Source organism: Leptinotarsa decemlineata, unplaced genomic scaffold (assembly GCF_025532065.1).
Source record: "Leptinotarsa decemlineata unplaced genomic scaffold, Ldec_3_MD MMD2_tig00000035_RagTag_RagTag, whole genome shotgun sequence".
In the NCBI taxonomy this organism is placed as follows: Eukaryota; Metazoa; Arthropoda; class Insecta; order Coleoptera; family Chrysomelidae; genus Leptinotarsa; species Leptinotarsa decemlineata.
Window position 1 is genome coordinate 7,339,668 of NW_027412540.1, and position 21,038 is coordinate 7,360,705.

General features: G+C 35.9%; 1 protein-coding gene across 8 annotated transcripts in view; it reads left to right on the forward strand.

Annotated features, from left to right (window-relative positions):
* Positions 1-21,038, forward strand: part of sv (paired box protein shaven) — a 288,001-nt gene that overhangs the window by 232,881 nt on the left and 34,082 nt on the right. For all 8 annotated transcript variants that reach the window (XM_023155959.2, XM_023155960.2, XM_074171805.1 and 5 more), the window contains one exon: positions 19,067-19,290. In XM_023155959.2, coding sequence (XP_023011727.2) covers positions 19,067-19,290 — 224 coding nt within the window. The remainder of the gene's footprint in view (positions 1-19,066; positions 19,291-21,038) is intronic.

Consider the following 21,038-nt stretch of genomic DNA (forward strand, 5'->3'; position numbering starts at 1 on the left):
ATCCCCGGATCTCAATCCTCTTGATTTCTCTATTTGGGGCCATTTACAGCATTTGGTTTATCGTACTCCTGTTCGCGATGTAGAGGACTTAAGAAACCGCATCATCGATGCGTGCAGCGTTATCAGAGAGACTCCAGGAATATTTGAGCGAATACGTGGCTCAATGTGCCGACGTCTAGACGCATGCGTAATGTCTGCATGTGGTGTGTTTTTTTATTAATAAATTAGTTTTGTTTATTACCCTTCAATCGTTTTATACAGGTACTAACTACAAAATAACAATAAATCCAGTTCGCATTTATGACGATGTATCTCTATTGTTGTTCGTAAAGTAATTTTTTGCTGCGAACTGGTTTATTTTTGGCAAAAAACCCACGAGACATTTTTTGTTTAGAATGAAACAGGCTATCGAAAATAAGTTTTGAATGGTAAATCAATAATTAGACAAAATGTTACATTGAAAATAAATTTTAGGGGTTGCGTTTTCCATCTCTTGGGGTAAACCAAATAAATTACTGGCTAAGTGTCTTTTTGGTAGTACAAAACGTCAGGTTAATTTCATTATTGTAATATTTTCAGTGATTGTGAAAAAAATTGTTGTATAAATATTATGTACCCCCTTTAAGGCGCTGTATCTTAACAAGGGATGTTCCAATGAAATTCCTTTATATGAAAGATCCTATCTTTTTTTCGATGAGGAATCACATCCTTAAATGTTTTACACTTATTCAGTTACACCCTGTATAACATATCTTTTTTTATCTCTAACATGAAAATGAAAATAAATAAAATAAGAAGTAACTGCCTTCAGCAGTAACAACTAACACTTACCATTCTCCAAAGCGTTTTGCAGAAAGCTATAGCGAAATCAGTTTAATCACACTGCCAGCTCGATAAAAGCTCCAACATAAGATGGCCGCTCGTAAAGGAAATATAAAAGTGCAGCAATGTTGGCCACGACCCGCCATAGGACAAGAAGCTATAATCTGAAGCTCAATGAACAAGCTTAATGCGCCACTCGCTTTACTGCGCTAAGCTTTCAAGCACGCCCGAACGGCTCGAGGCTTTTGTGGCACCGCAACAGCTTTTGTGATAATACCATGGAACTGTTCTTCAGTTGTTTATGTTCTGCGCTTTTTGTTTCTACACAATTTAATTTCTCAACGCAAAATACTTGGTTTTGTTAGGTTTTGAATACGAATTAACTTCCGCGATATCAGGAAGACATTAAGAATTTGGAGCAAGATTGAATGAAAGTTCATTAATAGGTGTTGGTTAACAGATAAATGTATAAGGATCATTGCTGAAAAGCTTTGAATTGAAGTTTTCCCAACTAGTAACGTCCTGATCAGACGTATTTGATATTCGGTTATATACAATGTGTTTGAAAATTCTGTTTGAAATCTGTTTTTCCGTTGATGAACTGTCCCCCCCATACGAACGACAACACTCAGAAGTTGAGAAACTTGTGCCAGCTAAGAACTAACGAGGTCTTACCTTTTAACGTGTGATTCCTAAAACGGTGTACTACTTTTAATGGCAATACTCCCACATCTTTCTTCTTGAAGATGGGATTTGGAGAGTTGCTGGACGTACCAAAATAACACAATTCCATTCGGAAAAAATATTGGTTTCGCAATGTCGTACTGTTTCATGTTTTTTTTTTTAATTTTAGTGGTGTTGATATGATTCAAAATAGATTTCTTAGTCAGATTCAGCATTCCCAAAACCCAAATTATGCAAAATATATTTCGAAATAATGAAATACTCATTATAAGAGATGAAGTTGAAATTTGTATGCTTACTATTCGTTTCTTTCAGATTTCTTCTTTTATTCCATATTGGAGAAATGAGTCATTTTATCTTTCTGTTCAGCGGCATAAGTGATGTTTTCATTGAATATATGCTTTTCAATTGAATCAATGTTGGAGTCTGATTTCCAAATTGATCGTTTTTTTTTTGGGGTTACAAGAACCCCTTGAGATGAGTCTATCTTTGAACACAAATAAGTTAAGACTAGAGTACTTCCATATAATCAACACCCTATTCTACAAACGATCAATTAATTGGTATTCGGTCGGGGTAATGTAGAAAAAGTCTTCGTTACTCTATCTAGCTTTGGACAATTAATTGTTCAAAGTAAACCAACATATTATTTCAGTGAAATGTATTCTAGCCCCTTCTAGCTCCTTTAACATTTTCGTCATTTATCATTCAAAGAAATTCAAAAATAAAATTTCACTGGAAAAAATAAAACACATTTTGTAATCCGATATGGTTTTTGTCACATCATTGGTGAATCATGAATGGCATTTTAATAATTCTCAAAATTATTTCATTATTATAACTCATTTGGTCGATGAATTGTACATAATTTTCAATATAAAGTGCATTCCAGTTGAAACAAGCCAGCGTGAATAAATCACTTGATACTTAGACTGAAAAATAGTATTCAAGTAACACTTCATTATAAGATTTTCACAAAACATTCCAGAAAACCGCAACAAGTGTTTCGCTACACAATAACGTGAAAATCCCACAATAAAGTGGTATTTGAATACGTTATGGATTTTCATCAAGTATCGAAATAAAATATCAAAATATTCATTTCTCCCAACTACATACACGCTAATACCACGCTGGATATTCATGCAAGATACCTCACCGAGGTTAATCTCGCAGATGTTTCTCGTTCTACCAGCAGCAGGACCATGCTAAAATCATTCGAGTAGATCACCTATAGACCGGTTTCAAGGCATAACCTCCAATTAGTGCAAGAAAGATCCGACCCAGGGACACGATTAGTTTCAATGCGACTTGGATTTCTGTACGAAACCTTCGTCTAAGAAAATGATAGTTAACTAGTAACAGCTCCATCTCGTGAACAAAGCCACAAGCGGGGAAGAAATATCCCATGAATATACCAATATTCTGACAGAGATTAAATCATGCCTGAAAGATATAGATTAGACGTATATCTCCTTGATACAGTCTTCGGAAACGGTTTATATAGACGGTTTTGAATTTCTACATTCGAATTGCCAATGATAATTTCTTGTCAATCGCACCAGCACGTTGGTTCTTTATGTCATAAATCTGTTTCAACTTTTATCTCTATAAATTAAGAACTTATCAGTGTTACGTGTGACTTTGGATATATTACAATGCAATTATGATCGGAACCACCACTGTGCATGTTTGCTTATCACTTAGTGAGGCGTGTAATAAGCATACAACAACTGTTCGATTATAAACAGATTCGTATGGAATACTGCTTCACTTTATCTGTGTAATTTAATTTAATATCGCCATTCATTAAATTGTTGTTGAGTTAATTTATTTTCCATTTGTTTTCAGAATTTGTGCGGAATATTACCTAGATAACAAAGAGCTACTGGAAAAACATATTTTGATTCATTTTATTCAAAAGAGGTATAGTTTAGTAAAAGCAATTAATAAGATACAGGGTAGCAATTTGAAAACCAGTGATGAGCAAAAATTCTGAAATGAACTTAACAACGACATAAATCGATATTATTTCCGAAGTAGAATTGAAACATCTTCGCTTGGTGAATGGATACATCAACTCAACTTCAAGAGTTTTCAAAGTCACTCTTGAAAAAAATAAATGGAAACGTGGATTGCGTGAAATTTTTCAATAGTTAAATCAATTTGCAAAATTTTCTTCTAAATTTTAATCTTTGTTATATTTTACTCCAGTCAATTTATAGATGTGTTTTCTCATGACCAAGGAATATTCAAAATGAAACTTAAATTTTTCATTGTTACTGATATGAATGAATTTTGCGAATAAATATATTGTTGAGTTCATGATATTTGTTGAATATACATGTGAAAATATTCCAACTGAAATAGGTTCATAATTTTGTCGGAACTAATTTCTCTGTCATACGAAAAATCAACCTGTGATGTTTCGAAGTGATATTAATCACGTCAATTTTTCACTCAAACAAGTTCACCATCAATAATTTATGAAAAATAGTTGACTATAACGTCACGTGCTCCTAGATTCGAGACATCACTCAAATCGACACGTGCCGGATATAAATAAAAAAGCGTCTCCCCTCAATGTTTTAGCAATTCGCGGGATGTTATTTCGACCACCATTCACTCATCGGTGTGTGTTTCCAACGAATATTTTATTAATTTGCATGAATATTTTAGTTCATTCCGTAATGATGTAATATTGGATTTCCTCAACGGTTTTCTCTTCAGAGATTGAGATCCTCATTACTACGCCTTTACTTTTTCAAGACATCGTATAAGAGGGGTATCCGCTATCATTTTCTCGCATGTGATAAATCAATTGAACCCATATTCAGAATGAATTAAAACAATTCAGGTAGTACCCAAATTATAGTCACACAGGGTTGTGTGTAAATTTACTCATAACCATAGAGTAAATGTATATACAAATAAAAACCATTTCGCACACAAACCATGAATTTTCAGTTTCTTTTCATTCATCTATACTGTAAAATACATTAGAAAGTATCATGATGTTCTATTTTGTGTGTTATATATCATAATAGTAAGAGAATAACTTCACTCTGTTTGATATCAGATTGAGAAGTTTAAGCACAGTATGAATTTCATGATACCAGAGAACCTATAGGTATTTGTTTATGAACGATTCAGAGTAAGCTTATCCTATTTTGAACTATTTTACGAATATAACCCACCATCTGTAAATATCATTGGATAAGTACCCCTACCGCATCTGTGTGTCTGTCTGAAAGCGATAAACTCAAAAACGGTGTGTATTTCCATACGATTTTCATCAATGAACAAAAAAAAACACTGTATATTCTTTTTTCTCCATAGGTATACAAAAAAGTCCGCGGTGGCATATGTGTATCTTTTATGGATAGTTTACTATATCCAATTTTATGTTGGTCATATATGATGTGAACGAAGAAAGGTTGCAATTATGTTGGTTTTGTTTGTTTTATGTAGTGAATCACTTTGAAGGTTAACGTCGCATTTGTGTTTTGTGTTGTCTCTTGGTAGATAGGTGCTTACCTATTTCAAAACTAAAACTATAGTTGTGAACATACTGTTCACTGTATTGAGTGAATTTCATCAAAGATCAACATTATGAGTTACAATGCCAGGAAATAGTAGGCATATATGGTCTGCTATCTGTGATACATACTATGGAATCGGGGTGAATCGCTAGTATTAAATAAATCAAATGAACTGGCGGTCTTAGAAACGACGTTTTCAGTTGTATCCGATTTTTATTGAGGGGATGTTTCTCGTGAATAACTAGTTAATTTTTCACGTATAGTCAGTGGGCATACTTGAAGACTGGCTATAAATCAAATCATCTAAAAGAACAATTCGTTCAGGCCAGCCTCAACACCCTACACAGTAGGTTAATGGACTGACACCTATCAGAAAACAACTACTCCCCTGGCTAATACCACGAAGGGCGTTGGATTATATCCGACAGGTGTCAGTGCAGGATTCTTCACTGAAGTTATTCCTGCATATGCTGTTGGCGATACAACTGCCGCAATAGATTTTCAATTATTGGAACACACTTGCAGACCGGTTTCGGGCTGTTTGGCCACTCGTCAGTGCAAGGTAGTGTATATCATCAACATAAAGTCGATGATTTCCGATAATTGAAAATCAAATTCCGTCAGAGTATCATTCCTCGAACTAAGCTGAAGACTACAACAAACAACAGGTTTGTCGTCGCTCCATCTGCCTGTGAACGAGGTAACCAACTGCATATCCAAATTTGCCCAATTCCTCGTAAAAGGAAAGAAATCTTTCACGTATAGTCAGTGGGCATACTTGAAGACTGGCTATAAATCAAATCATCTAAAAGAACAATTCGTTCAGGCCAGCCTCAACACCCTACACAGTAGGTTAATGGACTGACACCTATCAGAAAACAACTACTCCCCTGGCTAATACCACGAAGGGCGTTGGATTATATCCGACAGGTGTCAGTGCAGGATTCTTCACTGAAGTTATTCCTGCATATGCTGTTGGCGATACAACTGCCGCAATAGATTTTCAATTATTGGAACACACTTGCAGACCGGTTTCGGGCTGTTTGGCCACTCGTCAGTGCAAGGTAGTGTATATCATCAACATAAAGTCGATGATTTCCGATAATTGAAAATCAAATTCCGTCAGAGTATCATTCCTCGAACTAAGCTGAAGACTACAACAAACAACAGGTTTGTCGTCGCTCCATCTGCCTGTGAACGAGGTAACCAACTGCATATCCAAATTTGCCCAATTCCTCGTAAAAGGAAAGAAATCTTTCACGTATAGTCAGTGGGCATACTTGAAGACTGGCTATAAATCAAATCATCTAAAAGAACAATTCGTTCAGGCCAGCCTCAACACCCTACACAGTAGGTTAATGGACTGACACCTATCAGAAAACAACTACTCCCCTGGCTAATACCACGAAGGGCGTTGGATTATATCCGACAGGTGTCAGTGCAGGATTCTTCACTGAAGTTATTCCTGCATATGCTGTTGGCGATACAACTGCCGCAATAGATTTTCAATTATTGGAACACACTTGCAGACCGGTTTCGGGCTGTTTGGCCACTCGTCAGTGCAAGGTAGTGTATATCATCAACATAAAGTCGATGATTTCCGATAATTGAAAATCAAATTCCGTCAGAGTATCATTCCTCGAACTAAGCTGAAGACTACAACAAACAACAGGTTTGTCGTCGCTCCATCTGCCTGTGAACGAGGTAACCAACTGCATATCCAAATTTGCCCAATTCCTCGTAAAAGGAAAGAAATCTTTCACGTATAGTCAGTGGGCATACTTGAAGACTGGCTATAAATCAAATCATCTAAAAGAACAATTCGTTCAGGCCAGCCTCAACACCCTACACAGTAGGTTAATGGACTGACACCTATCAGAAAACAACTACTCCCCTGGCTAATACCACGAAGGGCGTTGGATTATATCCGACAGGTGTCAGTGCAGGATTCTTCACTGAAGTTATTCCTGCATATGCTGTTGGCGATACAACTGCCGCAATAGATTTTCAATTATTGGAACACACTTGCAGACCGGTTTCGGGCTGTTTGGCCACTCGTCAGTGCAAGGTAGTGTATATCATCAACATAAAGTCGATGATTTCCGATAATTGAAAATCAAATTCCGTCAGAGTATCATTCCTCGAACTAAGCTGAAGACTACAACAAACAACAGGTTTGTCGTCGCTCCATCTGCCTGTGAACGAGGTAACCAACTGCATATCCAAATTTGCCCAATTCCTCGTAAAAGGAAAGAAATCTTTCACGTATAGTCAGTGGGCATACTTGAAGACTGGCTATAAATCAAATCATCTAAAAGAACAATTCGTTCAGGCCAGCCTCAACACCCTACACAGTAGGTTAATGGACTGACACCTATCAGAAAACAACTACTCCCCTGGCTAATACCACGAAGGGCGTTGGATTATATCCGACAGGTGTCAGTGCAGGATTCTTCACTGAAGTTATTCCTGCATATGCTGTTGGCGATACAACTGCCGCAATAGATTTTCAATTATTGGAACACACTTGCAGACCGGTTTCGGGCTGTTTGGCCACTCGTCAGTGCAAGGTAGTGTATATCATCAACATAAAGTCGATGATTTCCGATAATTGAAAATCAAATTCCGTCAGAGTATCATTCCTCGAACTAAGCTGAAGACTACAACAAACAACAGGTTTGTCGTCGCTCCATCTGCCTGTGAACGAGGTAACCAACTGCATATCCAAATTTGCCCAATTCCTCGTAAAAGGAAAGAAATCTTTCACGTATAGTCAGTGGGCATACTTGAAGACTGGCTATAAATCAAATCATCTAAAAGAACAATTCTGTTCCAATAATTGAAAATCTATTGCGGCAGTTGTATCGCCAACAGCATATGCAGGAATAACTTCAGTGAAGAATCCTGCACTGACACCTGTCGGATATAATCCAACGCCCTTCGTGGTATTAGCCAGGGGAGTAGTTGTTTTCTGATAGGTGTCAGTCCATTAACCTACTGTGTAGGGTGTTGAGGCTGGCCTGAACGAATTGTTCTTTTAGATGATTTGATTTATAGCCAGTCTTCAAGTATGCCCACTGACTATACGTGAAAGATTTCTTTCCTTTTACGAGGAATTGGGCAAATTTGGATATGCAGTTGGTTACCTCGTTCACAGGCAGATGGAGCGACGACAAACCTGTTGTTTGTTGTAGTCTTCAGCTTAGTTCGAGGAATGATACTCTGACGGAATTTGATTTTCAATTATCGGAAATCATCGACTTTATGTTGATGATATACACTACCTTGCACTGACGAGTGGCCAAACAGCCCGAAACCGGTCTGCAAGTGTGTTCCAATAATTGAAAATCTATTGCGGCAGTTGTATCGCCAACAGCATATGCAGGAATAACTTCAGTGAAGAATCCTGCACTGACACCTGTCGGATATAATCCAACGCCCTTCGTGGTATTAGCCAGGGGAGTAGTTGTTTTCTGATAGGTGTCAGTCCATTAACCTACTGTGTAGGGTGTTGAGGCTGGCCTGAACGAATTGTTCTTTTAGATGATTTGATTTATAGCCAGTCTTCAAGTATGCCCACTGACTATACGTGAAAGATTTCTTTCCTTTTACGAGGAATTGGGCAAATTTGGATATGCAGTTGGTTACCTCGTTCACAGGCAGATGGAGCGACGACAAACCTGTTGTTTGTTGTAGTCTTCAGCTTAGTTCGAGGAATGATACTCTGACGGAATTTGATTTTCAATTATCGGAAATCATCGACTTTATGTTGATGATATACACTACCTTGCACTGACGAGTGGCCAAACAGCCCGAAACCGGTCTGCAAGTGTGTTCCAATAATTGAAAATCTATTGCGGCAGTTGTATCGCCAACAGCATATGCAGGAATAACTTCAGTGAAGAATCCTGCACTGACACCTGTCGGATATAATCCAACGCCCTTCGTGGTATTAGCCAGGGGAGTAGTTGTTTTCTGATAGGTGTCAGTCCATTAACCTACTGTGTAGGGTGTTGAGGCTGGCCTGAACGAATTGTTCTTTTAGATGATTTGATTTATAGCCAGTCTTCAAGTATGCCCACTGACTATACGTGAAAGATTTCTTTCCTTTTACGAGGAATTGGGCAAATTTGGATATGCAGTTGGTTACCTCGTTCACAGGCAGATGGAGCGACGACAAACCTGTTGTTTGTTGTAGTCTTCAGCTTAGTTCGAGGAATGATACTCTGACGGAATTTGATTTTCAATTATCGGAAATCATCGACTTTATGTTGATGATATACACTACCTTGCACTGACGAGTGGCCAAACAGCCCGAAACCGGTCTGCAAGTGTGTTCCAATAATTGAAAATCTATTGCGGCAGTTGTATCGCCAACAGCATATGCAGGAATAACTTCAGTGAAGAATCCTGCACTGACACCTGTCGGATATAATCCAACGCCCTTCGTGGTATTAGCCAGGGGAGTAGTTGTTTTCTGATAGGTGTCAGTCCATTAACCTACTGTGTAGGGTGTTGAGGCTGGCCTGAACGAATTGTTCTTTTAGATGATTTGATTTATAGCCAGTCTTCAAGTATGCCCACTGACTATACGTGAAAGATTTCTTTCCTTTTACGAGGAATTGGGCAAATTTGGATATGCAGTTGGTTACCTCGTTCACAGGCAGATGGAGCGACGACAAACCTGTTGTTTGTTGTAGTCTTCAGCTTAGTTCGAGGAATGATACTCTGACGGAATTTGATTTTCAATTATCGGAAATCATCGACTTTATGTTGATGATATACACTACCTTGCACTGACGAGTGGCCAAACAGCCCGAAACCGGTCTGCAAGTGTGTTCCAATAATTGAAAATCTATTGCGGCAGTTGTATCGCCAACAGCATATGCAGGAATAACTTCAGTGAAGAATCCTGCACTGACACCTGTCGGATATAATCCAACGCCCTTCGTGGTATTAGCCAGGGGAGTAGTTGTTTTCTGATAGGTGTCAGTCCATTAACCTACTGTGTAGGGTGTTGAGGCTGGCCTGAACGAATTGTTCTTTTAGATGATTTGATTTATAGCCAGTCTTCAAGTATGCCCACTGACTATACGTGAAAGATTTCTTTCCTTTTACGAGGAATTGGGCAAATTTGGATATGCAGTTGGTTACCTCGTTCACAGGCAGATGGAGCGACGACAAACCTGTTGTTTGTTGTAGTCTTCAGCTTAGTTCGAGGAATGATACTCTGACGGAATTTGATTTTCAATTATCGGAAATCATCGACTTTATGTTGATGATATACACTACCTTGCACTGACGAGTGGCCAAACAGCCCGAAACCGGTCTGCAAGTGTGTTCCAATAATTGAAAATCTATTGCGGCAGTTGTATCGCCAACAGCATATGCAGGAATAACTTCAGTGAAGAATCCTGCACTGACACCTGTCGGATATAATCCAACGCCCTTCGTGGTATTAGCCAGGGGAGTAGTTGTTTTCTGATAGGTGTCAGTCCATTAACCTACTGTGTAGGGTGTTGAGGCTGGCCTGAACGAATTGTTCTTTTAGATGATTTAACTAGTTAATGTTTTCCAAAAAAAATGTTCTGCCAGAAAATCCACTTGTTTTTTTCTATCTGTAATTTCAGTTAATATGACAATCATTTGTGTCGAATACCACTACAATCACTTCCTTTCAATCCCAACTTACACTGTTAATCTCAGAATTACGATTCCAAGCCCGGGATAGCCACAACTGACTGCGTCGGCTTTTTCCAACAAATCTAACGGCGATACAATAGAGCCCAAACAATGGTTGACACTTTCAATACAACAAATATTTCCAGGAGAACTCGATTGCCTAGATGGTCGTCTTCCTCTCATCCCTTCGAGTCAGATCGAGTTGTCCTTTTCCTGCCTGGCAGCTGAACGTGTCAGTGTCGACTGCTGTTATGTTACATCTATTAAAATAGACTTTGGTATTGTACCTGAAGTGGCATACTTCATTAAAATGTTTATGTGATACGTGAATGGAGCTACAGGGGACAGTTTTAAGTGGGAAGTGCCTGGGGCACAATGAACTCAGTTTGTGAATGTTGTGAGATGGATTATTGAATACTTTGTTAGGATGCTGGAATTGAATTTATTGATGAGAAAACTCTCAATTTCGAAACAATGCTTCATTTTTGAATATATGAGGATATACTTAAAAATTCTCAGCCTATTGAAGAAGCAGGCAAAATTTGAAAACAAAAGTAAATTGATATAGGCAGGCGTTACTACGTGGTAGAAAATCATCAAGAAAAAGCAGAAATAAAACTTACTATGTTTTTATACCATTTGTATTTGCAACTAACGTTACTGCAGTTTCTTCCAACAAAGACATTTTCAAACGAATACATGAGACTATATTGTATTTATTTTTCATAAAAGTAAAAGTATTTTATCATTCAACATACTCTTGTTGCAGTGACCAAAAAAATATCTCAGTGGTCAAGACCTGGTCTTCCTCTTCAACGTATATCAACTTTTCGTTGGTAAAAAATAATTTCCTCGTCTTCTCTTGATATTTCTTTCTCGTAGACTGGTCAGTAGGCTTCGTTTATCGTTGATATTCAAATGATATTCAGTTTTCATATCGTTATGACTGGACTAATTAGGGATACTCCACTCAAAAAAGCAGTCATAGAAAACTTCAAATATTAGTAATACTCGTTATTCATCTATACTTGAAATTAGAGAAAAAACTGACGGTGTGACGGTATGATAGTAGCATTCTAATTGAAAATATAATCTATGAAACATTTGAATTAATTACATGGAATAACTATTCTATTTTCATAATCCATAACATGTACATTTATTTTAATTTTGAAAACGTCAGGCCATATTTGTACTCGTATGTGTATTTGCCATGGGTACCACCCATTGCAATAAATTTGATGACTTTTTTGTAAAACAAATCTTTAACTTACACTTCACAAAATTGATCAATGTCAACATCTGCTGTCACTTGAAAACATTTATTTGCTTTTCAATTATTTTTTATCGTGATTATTCCTTATTGCACTGAAGAAAATGAAGGTAAATATGTGCGAATTTCGTTCGCACATATCTGTGAAAATCTAACAGATAAGATTGACATACATTTTTCAAAATACCTCAAGAAAAATATCCCACAAATGTAGAATCTTTTAATATTGCTACCGTCTCAACAATGTAAATACGAATATTTGTTATGGAATTGAAACAGATATCATTCATAGGAAAACTACATAATGTGATATATGAAAGGGTATTGATATAGAATGTCACTTACATGTAACACTAGCATCTTCAATGGTGTACTTCGGAGTTTCGGAACAAGGCTTTTGTCTTATCACCTCATCAGCACCATTTTGGATAACATTATACGATGAGTCACTCATTTCTTCAATAAAGTTTCGACTTTATATCCCTTTTCAGTTCAGTATAATATTGATTATGAAAATACAGACCAGTGAAGGTAAGCCAATAAATTAATGATCGCCTTTTTTTGGTTGGATATATGAACTTATCGAATACTTTCCCATTCATACCAGAGTTCTATAACCTCCAATAATATTAGAAGAAGCTCATTTAGATATTTTTGATTTGATGATTTCAGAGACATTCAGACTAATTACCATCGAATGAGTTATTTCCGAGAAATATGTTTCATATGAAAGCTAATTTACCAACTATGTGTACCACAATCTGCCAACATATCAAATTAATTAATAATAATTCAGATTCGAATGATTTAGTTACAATACAATTTGCATACTCGCAGGGAATTGATTAGTTTTGTTTTGATTATGATTTATGGGAACCCTGCCGACTGAATACCTATAATTGACAACGTTTGAAATTATGTGCAAAAAATAAATGAACAGCGATATAAACGGTTCTTATTATTCACAAGGAAATTGAATGTTGTTTTTTCTCATTACCATTGACAGAGAGTACTATGTTTATGGTTTTATGTATGCGTGCTCAGAAGGAATAATTTTTGTTGTACCCCATCTGGGGCTCTTATACATTGAATTTTTTTTTCGAAATATCTTAGTGTTACACAAAAATTATCAAATTATGATATACTTCACCAGTTGGTAATTTTATAATATTAATATAATATAATATTAGGTACCTATAATATTTATAATAATAATATTAGATTCAGATTTTAAATATTTGATTTATATTTATTTGTATTCTGTTAGAAAAGCATATTTGACGAAATGTCAGCATCATTACATACTCCGAAGCTTTTGTCCAATCTAGGATTTGTTCAAACTCCTTATATAAGATTAAACGCAGATTCAGTATCCCAACTATCAAAAATCTGTGAAAGTCAACAATATGCCGTTTTTATGAAAAAGTTATATGTATATATTCATTCATTCATTTATTTATTAGAACCACATACTTTGATATTAGAAAATACACTATGACGAATATAATGTCTATTTCAAAATATTTAGAATGATTTCAAATAGTTATACATTAGGAAATGTTGGTAATTTTATCCATGATTCAAACTACCGTTCGGATTATATATTGACAGATTTTGTTGCACAATTTTTTTCACTTTATTGAAATATTGAATTTGAATATATCGTAAAGTCAACTTGTTTCATGTTTATATGATTACATGTTTTTCATATTCAACGAAAGTCATTTTTTGTGGAGGAAAAAATCAGTTTTTTTATCGACCTTTTTTGGGAATTGTTACCTTCCACAATCTGAAAAAATATAAAAATTATAATGTAGAACTTTATACAAGTGTAGAAGGGCAAACTTTTTAGTTTACCCCGATAAGTCACTGCGTAAAAATCAAAGTATTTTTCACAAAGAAAAATCATCTATTTATCAGTAACTTGTCGTATTTAACAATTTTGCCTGTCAAAAAAATTATTAAGAAATAATACGTATCTTTTACGTTTCCTTGCATGTAACAATTACCCAAAAAAGGTCGATAAAAAAAAGTTTTTCATGTTTACATTATTTGGATTAATTCCAAAATCCCCACTTATGTGCAAATTGAATTGTTTTTATGAAGTTACCTGTTGTACTAATATTTTTGGCTATCGAAAATTGTGTTTGATGACAAAATTCACCTCAAATTGTAGTATATCACTCACCAGCAGCTACAAACCTATAAATAATTGATCAGGCGAATATAATCATCCAGTGAAGTGCTCAGATTATTATCGAGTTGCCCATAACACAGATCACAGACAGATATCTGTATGACCATTAACGAAGAAATCCTCTGGAATGAATTATCGCTTTATTTGGCATGACTTCTCTATTTCGTGGATTTGCATAACGACGTATTTTTATTTCAATTTTCTAGGCAGAGAATGAAGAGGTATCGTGGAAAATAACTTTTAAACATTTTTTACCGAAAACTTTACATTCAGAATACTAGAAAAATACCTTTTCACCTCCAAATCTGAGCTTTACATCGTGTCGTTGTTACTGATGATATTCTAAAACAGGTAATGGAGAAATCACTTATGTTCTTCACTTTCTCTTCGAAAGATAGAAGTATAGTATGATTTATTTTTGAAATGAAATCAGGTTACTGAGAAACTTATTTAAATGAATGATTTAAATGAATATATGAATGAAATATTTATATACTTCAGAAGTTTAGCGTATTAGATATTTCTACGTTGATACTTTTCATTCCTTACATAATTTGAAACTGATACGTACTATAGATACGAATATAAATTATATTTAGACAACAAGCAAAGTAACCCAAACAAAAATAGATGCATGATAAAAGCATGATTACCACGCACATTGGCATCTATTGGGTATAATAAACAATCTTTCTTATGCTGGCCAATCAGTTTCAACTGCAATCGGCTGCTTTGATTCATTGTTACATTGTGACACTGGTCAGTTACGTTTTGACGCCTGTGATGTGTGGTGTGTAGATATACGGTATTTTGAAGTTTAAAATATTTATAATGTTGAGTACTGATATGACTGATGAAACTACTAATTTTTGTCCCTACACTCCATCGAAAATTTTTTTTATGCCCAGCCGTATTTTATAAAAAAAAAATCAGTCGTTTCTTAGTGCGACTCTGTACAGAAGCCGTGTCTGGGATATCACGTGTACTGTGCATGATAACGTTTTGGAGTAGTTCATTGCTTAGATGGAAAGTGTGTAGATCAACTGAGAATCTGCTTTCAATTGATTGACAAACTAAGAAAAGATTCTATGATGATTTTTATTAACCTTCGAAAGAAGGTTAAAAACCACAAATAAATCAGTGAACATTGACTCTTCTACAAAAAATAATACCTTCTGAAATATTCACTTTAGTGAATATTTGAGTTAGCCAATGGAATGTATAGCTCTTTTCGAAAATTAAAAAACATGCTACTCATACATAACCCTCAAACTGCATTATTACTTATTACATAAATACAAATTAAAATACACATAAAATAACGACTACACGATCATGAATGTATTTGATATATTTTTCATTCCCCTGCTATGATGTACTGTAATACATTTCTATGAAGGAATCGCTTATTTTTTAGAAACTTTGACTCATAATTACATAACAATCCTAATGGATGCATGTGAGAACTCCAGCGCCCCAATGTTTTTGTGGGGTCTCAACGCATCAAATGAAAATAATATAATAATACATTAGGGATTAACGATAAATAACTTTTGAACGAAGTGTTAGGCCGAGGACACGTGTTGCTCCTCCACACACGTGACCAGTCGCGTGCCTTCGAGTTTACTCCAATACCGATTCAAATTCAGTAATGGAATGAGTTCGAGAGTAGAAGAATGAATATTCATAAGTTATGATGAGGAACAAAGTAGTACAGCTAGTGCAGTAAAACTTGTAGTCTCGTCAGGAAATAATGTAAAAATAGTTTTGAACTTGAAACAGAAGAAGAAAGTCCTGTGTCGAACAAGATTAATTTTGATACATGGATTTTAAATTTCGTGTGAAAAATCAGAACACAATCCACTTTTAATTCTTCTTCTAATAGGATTCACTTCTCAAAATTTAATTTGTCAATATGAATGAATTTATGCACGATCGATTTTTAGATATCCATACATAGGTTTGTTCTGGTTCACGAAATTCAGGTTCTAGGACGTCAGGATCATGCGCAGTTGATATATAGCGTTCTGGTTTATTGAGGATAATTTCGGATTGATGAATCCTCTGTTCTGGTTTCGAATACGAAATGATCCTAAACTGTCTTGAATCGTCCCGAATCGTTCTTGCTCTCGAGTCTGAACTGTTGGGAACTGTTCCCATTGATAATGCGCGTTCATGTGGAAATTTGTTTGGGCTATTTTCTAAGTTATTTTTCTATTTATTTAATTTGAATAATTGATGATTGAGATTAGATAACATTTGAACTGACTACAAGGATACGCTACATAACAAAATGGACATGATCAACAGTATTTTTTCGTCTTCATCTCTTCATATATACGACAGTGGTCTCCTTAACCAAGTGTCCGAGACTATTTTGGATTGTTTGAGATTTTTTGCTCGTACACATCATGTCTTGCGCAATTTTCAAACAGTTTCGGATGTTAGAACCAGAACAAACCTTATATATAGGTACACTAATTACCATTCACTTACATTCGTCACAACTCGAAAATAAAGTTATTATTCAACAAGAAGTTTCTATTGAAAACATGTACTTTCTGTGGAGGAGAGTTGGGGTTACTCAGTAATAACTTTTTTACAAAACTGAAACTTTTGAAAACATTTACACTCGAAATGGAAATGAGATTTTCACTGGAAATGAATCATGACCTCTTGCTTGAAACACAGTTGTGTCCAACTATTGTAACACCGGGGGTATGACGACAACGACAAGACATTTAATCCAAAATAACAGCCACAGTGGAGTAATGTGTATAATTACATATTATACCTACATATTCAGAATAGAGCATGATTTATTTTTCCGTTTCATAAATTATAGTTTGAGTTTCGAAATGATAAAGTGTCAAATGTGAGACAGATAAAAAAAGTGAGTAACCAGAAAATAATGTATCCTCTCACAAATTACGAAAGCGTCATCTATGATACCAAAAGAAAACAGGAGAGTTCATACCCTGAATTCGTTACCGAATCCATGGTTAGGTAACAAATGCAGGGTAACGAAAAAAATGAAGAAGAAAACAAAGTACACAAAAAGTTCTTTATCGATATCAACAAATATGAAAAGACAGCAGTTAGAATCCATATGGCAGATGGAAACCAAAGTAGTTTTTCAACAAAAGAGTTATGTTGAATTACCAACCAGGCTTGAAGCTTCGGAAAACAGACCTGACATTCAAACAAGATTGATAATATGAATGTCAGCAACTGAATCAGATCACATTCATAGATTGGTATCGAAAAGAAACATCTGGTGAGAGCTTTTCTGACCGAAACTAACTGTAGGTGATTATTATGTGCTACTACTGAATAGGCAAAAAACATTTGCAAAAATTATTTCTCTGTTTTAAATTGCATAAGTAATCATTTTTCAGCAGGCATTTGCCAGATATCACTGTGTAGAAACATTGAGGAAAGTGAATGATCAGTGTGAACATTCATTTGGATGGTTTATCGACACATTCATTAGATTGATTTGATTTCAGTCTAAAGTAATTTGTTAACTAGAATCTGATCTTAGAGGAGTTTCATACATCATCTTCATGAGGATCTGATGGGATCTATAGACCTCGGGCCGCACTGCAGGTTGCTAGATGGTCGCTTGGAGGGTGGATGGTAAAGGTGGATGGTGGAGTGGAATTCATTGTTCTTTAAAGGTCTTGATAGTTTCAATAAGTTACCTGATGAAATAAAACATGTAAATTCCTTAAAAGTATTCAAAAAGTTATTATTAGAGTATATCAAATTGTAATACATGACGCACTGTAAATATGTATACGTATATAAATTATTCATATATGCCTAACTATATATTGTATATTAGGGTTCCTAAAATAAAGGTTATGTTGAAATTCCATGCCAAACTTCAGTTGAACTATCAGCTGTCAGCTGTTCCAATCAGAAATTTCAAATTAATCAGAAACCAATATCTACCAGACATGCGCGTTGACAACGATTTACAAACTGTTGGAAATCTGTTGGTGACTCGAGGTTGGAACGAACCTAAAAGGTTCGTTCCAACCAGCGTCAGAAACAGTTTCTGACAGTCAGGATTCTGCGCAGTAATGTGATTGCGTTCCAACGTGAGTTTCCAACCATTAGTAAACTATCAGTTTTCTGTTCCATTCAAGATTCAAACCTGTTCGAAATCTATCAGAATGGTTTGAGGATTATCTTCTAACCATTAATCCGACGCATGCGTATTCCGTATTACTGTTTCTGTTTTATGTTCATGCAACTTGCAAACAACATAACCCGCGAAAATTGTTATAAAATAAATTATGTATTTGTTGGCGAAGGAAAAATTAGGAATTCTTTAAGTGTACCTAAAATATAAACATCTTTAATTATACAAATTAATTATTGCGGTGACCTACTTTCTTCCAGTTCCATGTTGATTAGTAAATAGAATAGAGATAAAAAATACTGCAACCTTCTTTTACTCTTCAGAAATACACTTGATTAGATTTTTTTTAAAGCTTTTGTTGCCAAACTTCAGTTTGAACTATCAGCTGTTCTAATCAGAATTTTCAAATTAATCAGAAACCAATATTTAACAGACATGCGCGTTGACAACGATTTACAAACTGTTGGAAATCTGTTGGTGACTCAAGGTTGGAACGAACCTAGTAAAACGAAAAAAACTCGAATAGTGAGAGCTTTGCTGAATTGTGTTTATTCTTGTATTATTCCTATTCTAAAAGTTGAGTGAAATAATCTTTTCGAATTCCACTCCTTTTTCTTATGATTTCTGTTTAGGCTTTCATGAAAATTACTGAACTTCATACACCATGATATCATTTTGAAGTTCAATTCAGTTCAACTAACTTATTTTTGTTTCAGGATTGTAAGAAATAAAGCAGCTGAGAAAGCGAAACATGCGCACCATATAGCGACAAGTAACGCTGCCTCAGCGGTGAGTGGAGGACCTGTATCTGTGATCGCGCATGCGCCTGCTACCCAACTCAATGAACCTAGATCGGGACCATATAGTATAAATGGTATCTTAGGCTTACAACATGACCCCAACGGAAATAGTATAAAACGGAAAAGGATAGACGAACATGGTGAGTTCAAATTTTTTTTTTGGAAACATTACATTGTTTGTTACAATTCCTTTGATCGTTGTAAATGAGAGATAAGAATCAGCCTGAAAGACGGTTTTAGCTTGAACAAGTGTTTAGTTCTACGAGTAGTTGATTTTCGAGAGAGCTTCTGTAAAGGCCGCTTCACACTCAGCAGTGACAGTGCCGTCACCGGCAAGTGATTCTTGCTGAACATGATTCAAATTCACATCGGTCTGTGTTTTCTTCGAGAAAAAGCAGAAGTATGGAAAAGGATGGAATTCAAGAGGAATTTGCTACCTCGAGTATACTGGAAAAATGAAGAATATACCTAACGACAGTGAAAATCGAAAAACAACTTTGCAAATCAAAGTGAAGATCACGGTACATCGTCGGCGAGCGCACTGAATAATTGAATGCACTTTCATGTGCTTTCCTAGAATAAACAGTTTCTTCAAATTTCCAAAGGAATATTTTCGTTCTGACCGGGCTGTCATTTGCCGGTCGCGACACTGTCACGTCATTGCTAAGTGTGAAGCGTCCTTAAGACATTGAATGAGACGCGACAATAGGTGATCGCAGGCAGCAAAATCTTAAAAACCAACTAATTTTACTGAAAATGGTAATGGTGAGAAAACCCATGAACGTAAAATGTTCCTGACAGGAAGGTATAAGTAGTTGAAGTATATCATATAACTAGTGATCTTACACCTAGATACTTTCCAATAATTCAGAACTAGCAGCATTTTCGGAATCATACTGTGTCTGATTCTTTGAGTACGCCTCCTAAAAAATCCGAACCCTAATTTTTGTGCTTATTCAACTTTCAAACAACGTTCATCGCACCTTTGTCAAATTCAAGAAAGCAAATTGGAGCAAACAAAAGTTCGGCTTTGTGATTAGGAAATCCACGAGGATATTGCATTTAGCGCGAATTCCATCAGCGTGAAACAAGTGAGTGCGGCCTTCCGCCTTCGCTCTGACCAATCAGCGCCGCTGTCGGATTATGAAGACATCACACGCGTTGCTACGCGACCGCGAAACCCCCACAGCAACCCGAAATGAACGGTCGCCAAACCCCCGAACGTGCATATGTTTACGCAGTTTCCCTTTATTGAAGCAAAATAAGGGATGACGAAAGTTACGGCCGAAAAGTGGTTCTAATGGAGAACGCTGCTCATGAATTCCATGGACCAGTATTCAAGATACCTAGTGAATCTAAATAAATTTAAAATCCTTTAAATTAGAGAATAAAAATATATGGTATCAAAAGGTTTTTAAATCAAAGAACTGATTCACAAAAATGTTCATCGGAGAAACGAAGAGAGATAGGTATACAATATTTCAGGACCTACAGCAGCAAACGATACATCTCCATTACTTGAAGGTCAAAGTTAAATAGAAGAAGGCGATGATATATCCCCTTACAAGAACTTTTTTTTTACCCAGGATAGTCCTTCAGGTTCAGTTAAATCCAGCAATGTACTCGTGGTTCAGGCTAGCACCACTGATGAGACCTGTGTATCACAACAACGCTGTTTGGGCTAGGATCACGTATGCTTGGTTTTTGGCACTGGTTTCGATTAGTTACCTTGCAGTTAAGGTTGCAATGCAAAACAGACGACGAATCTCGCTCGAAGGTGGATGTTGAAGCTTGGCCTTGCAACATTTCGTTTTTATGAGGTATATTTATGTTTGATTGAGTTTACGTTGATCCCATAGATGGTGTCATCGTATGGGTTGATAGTAAC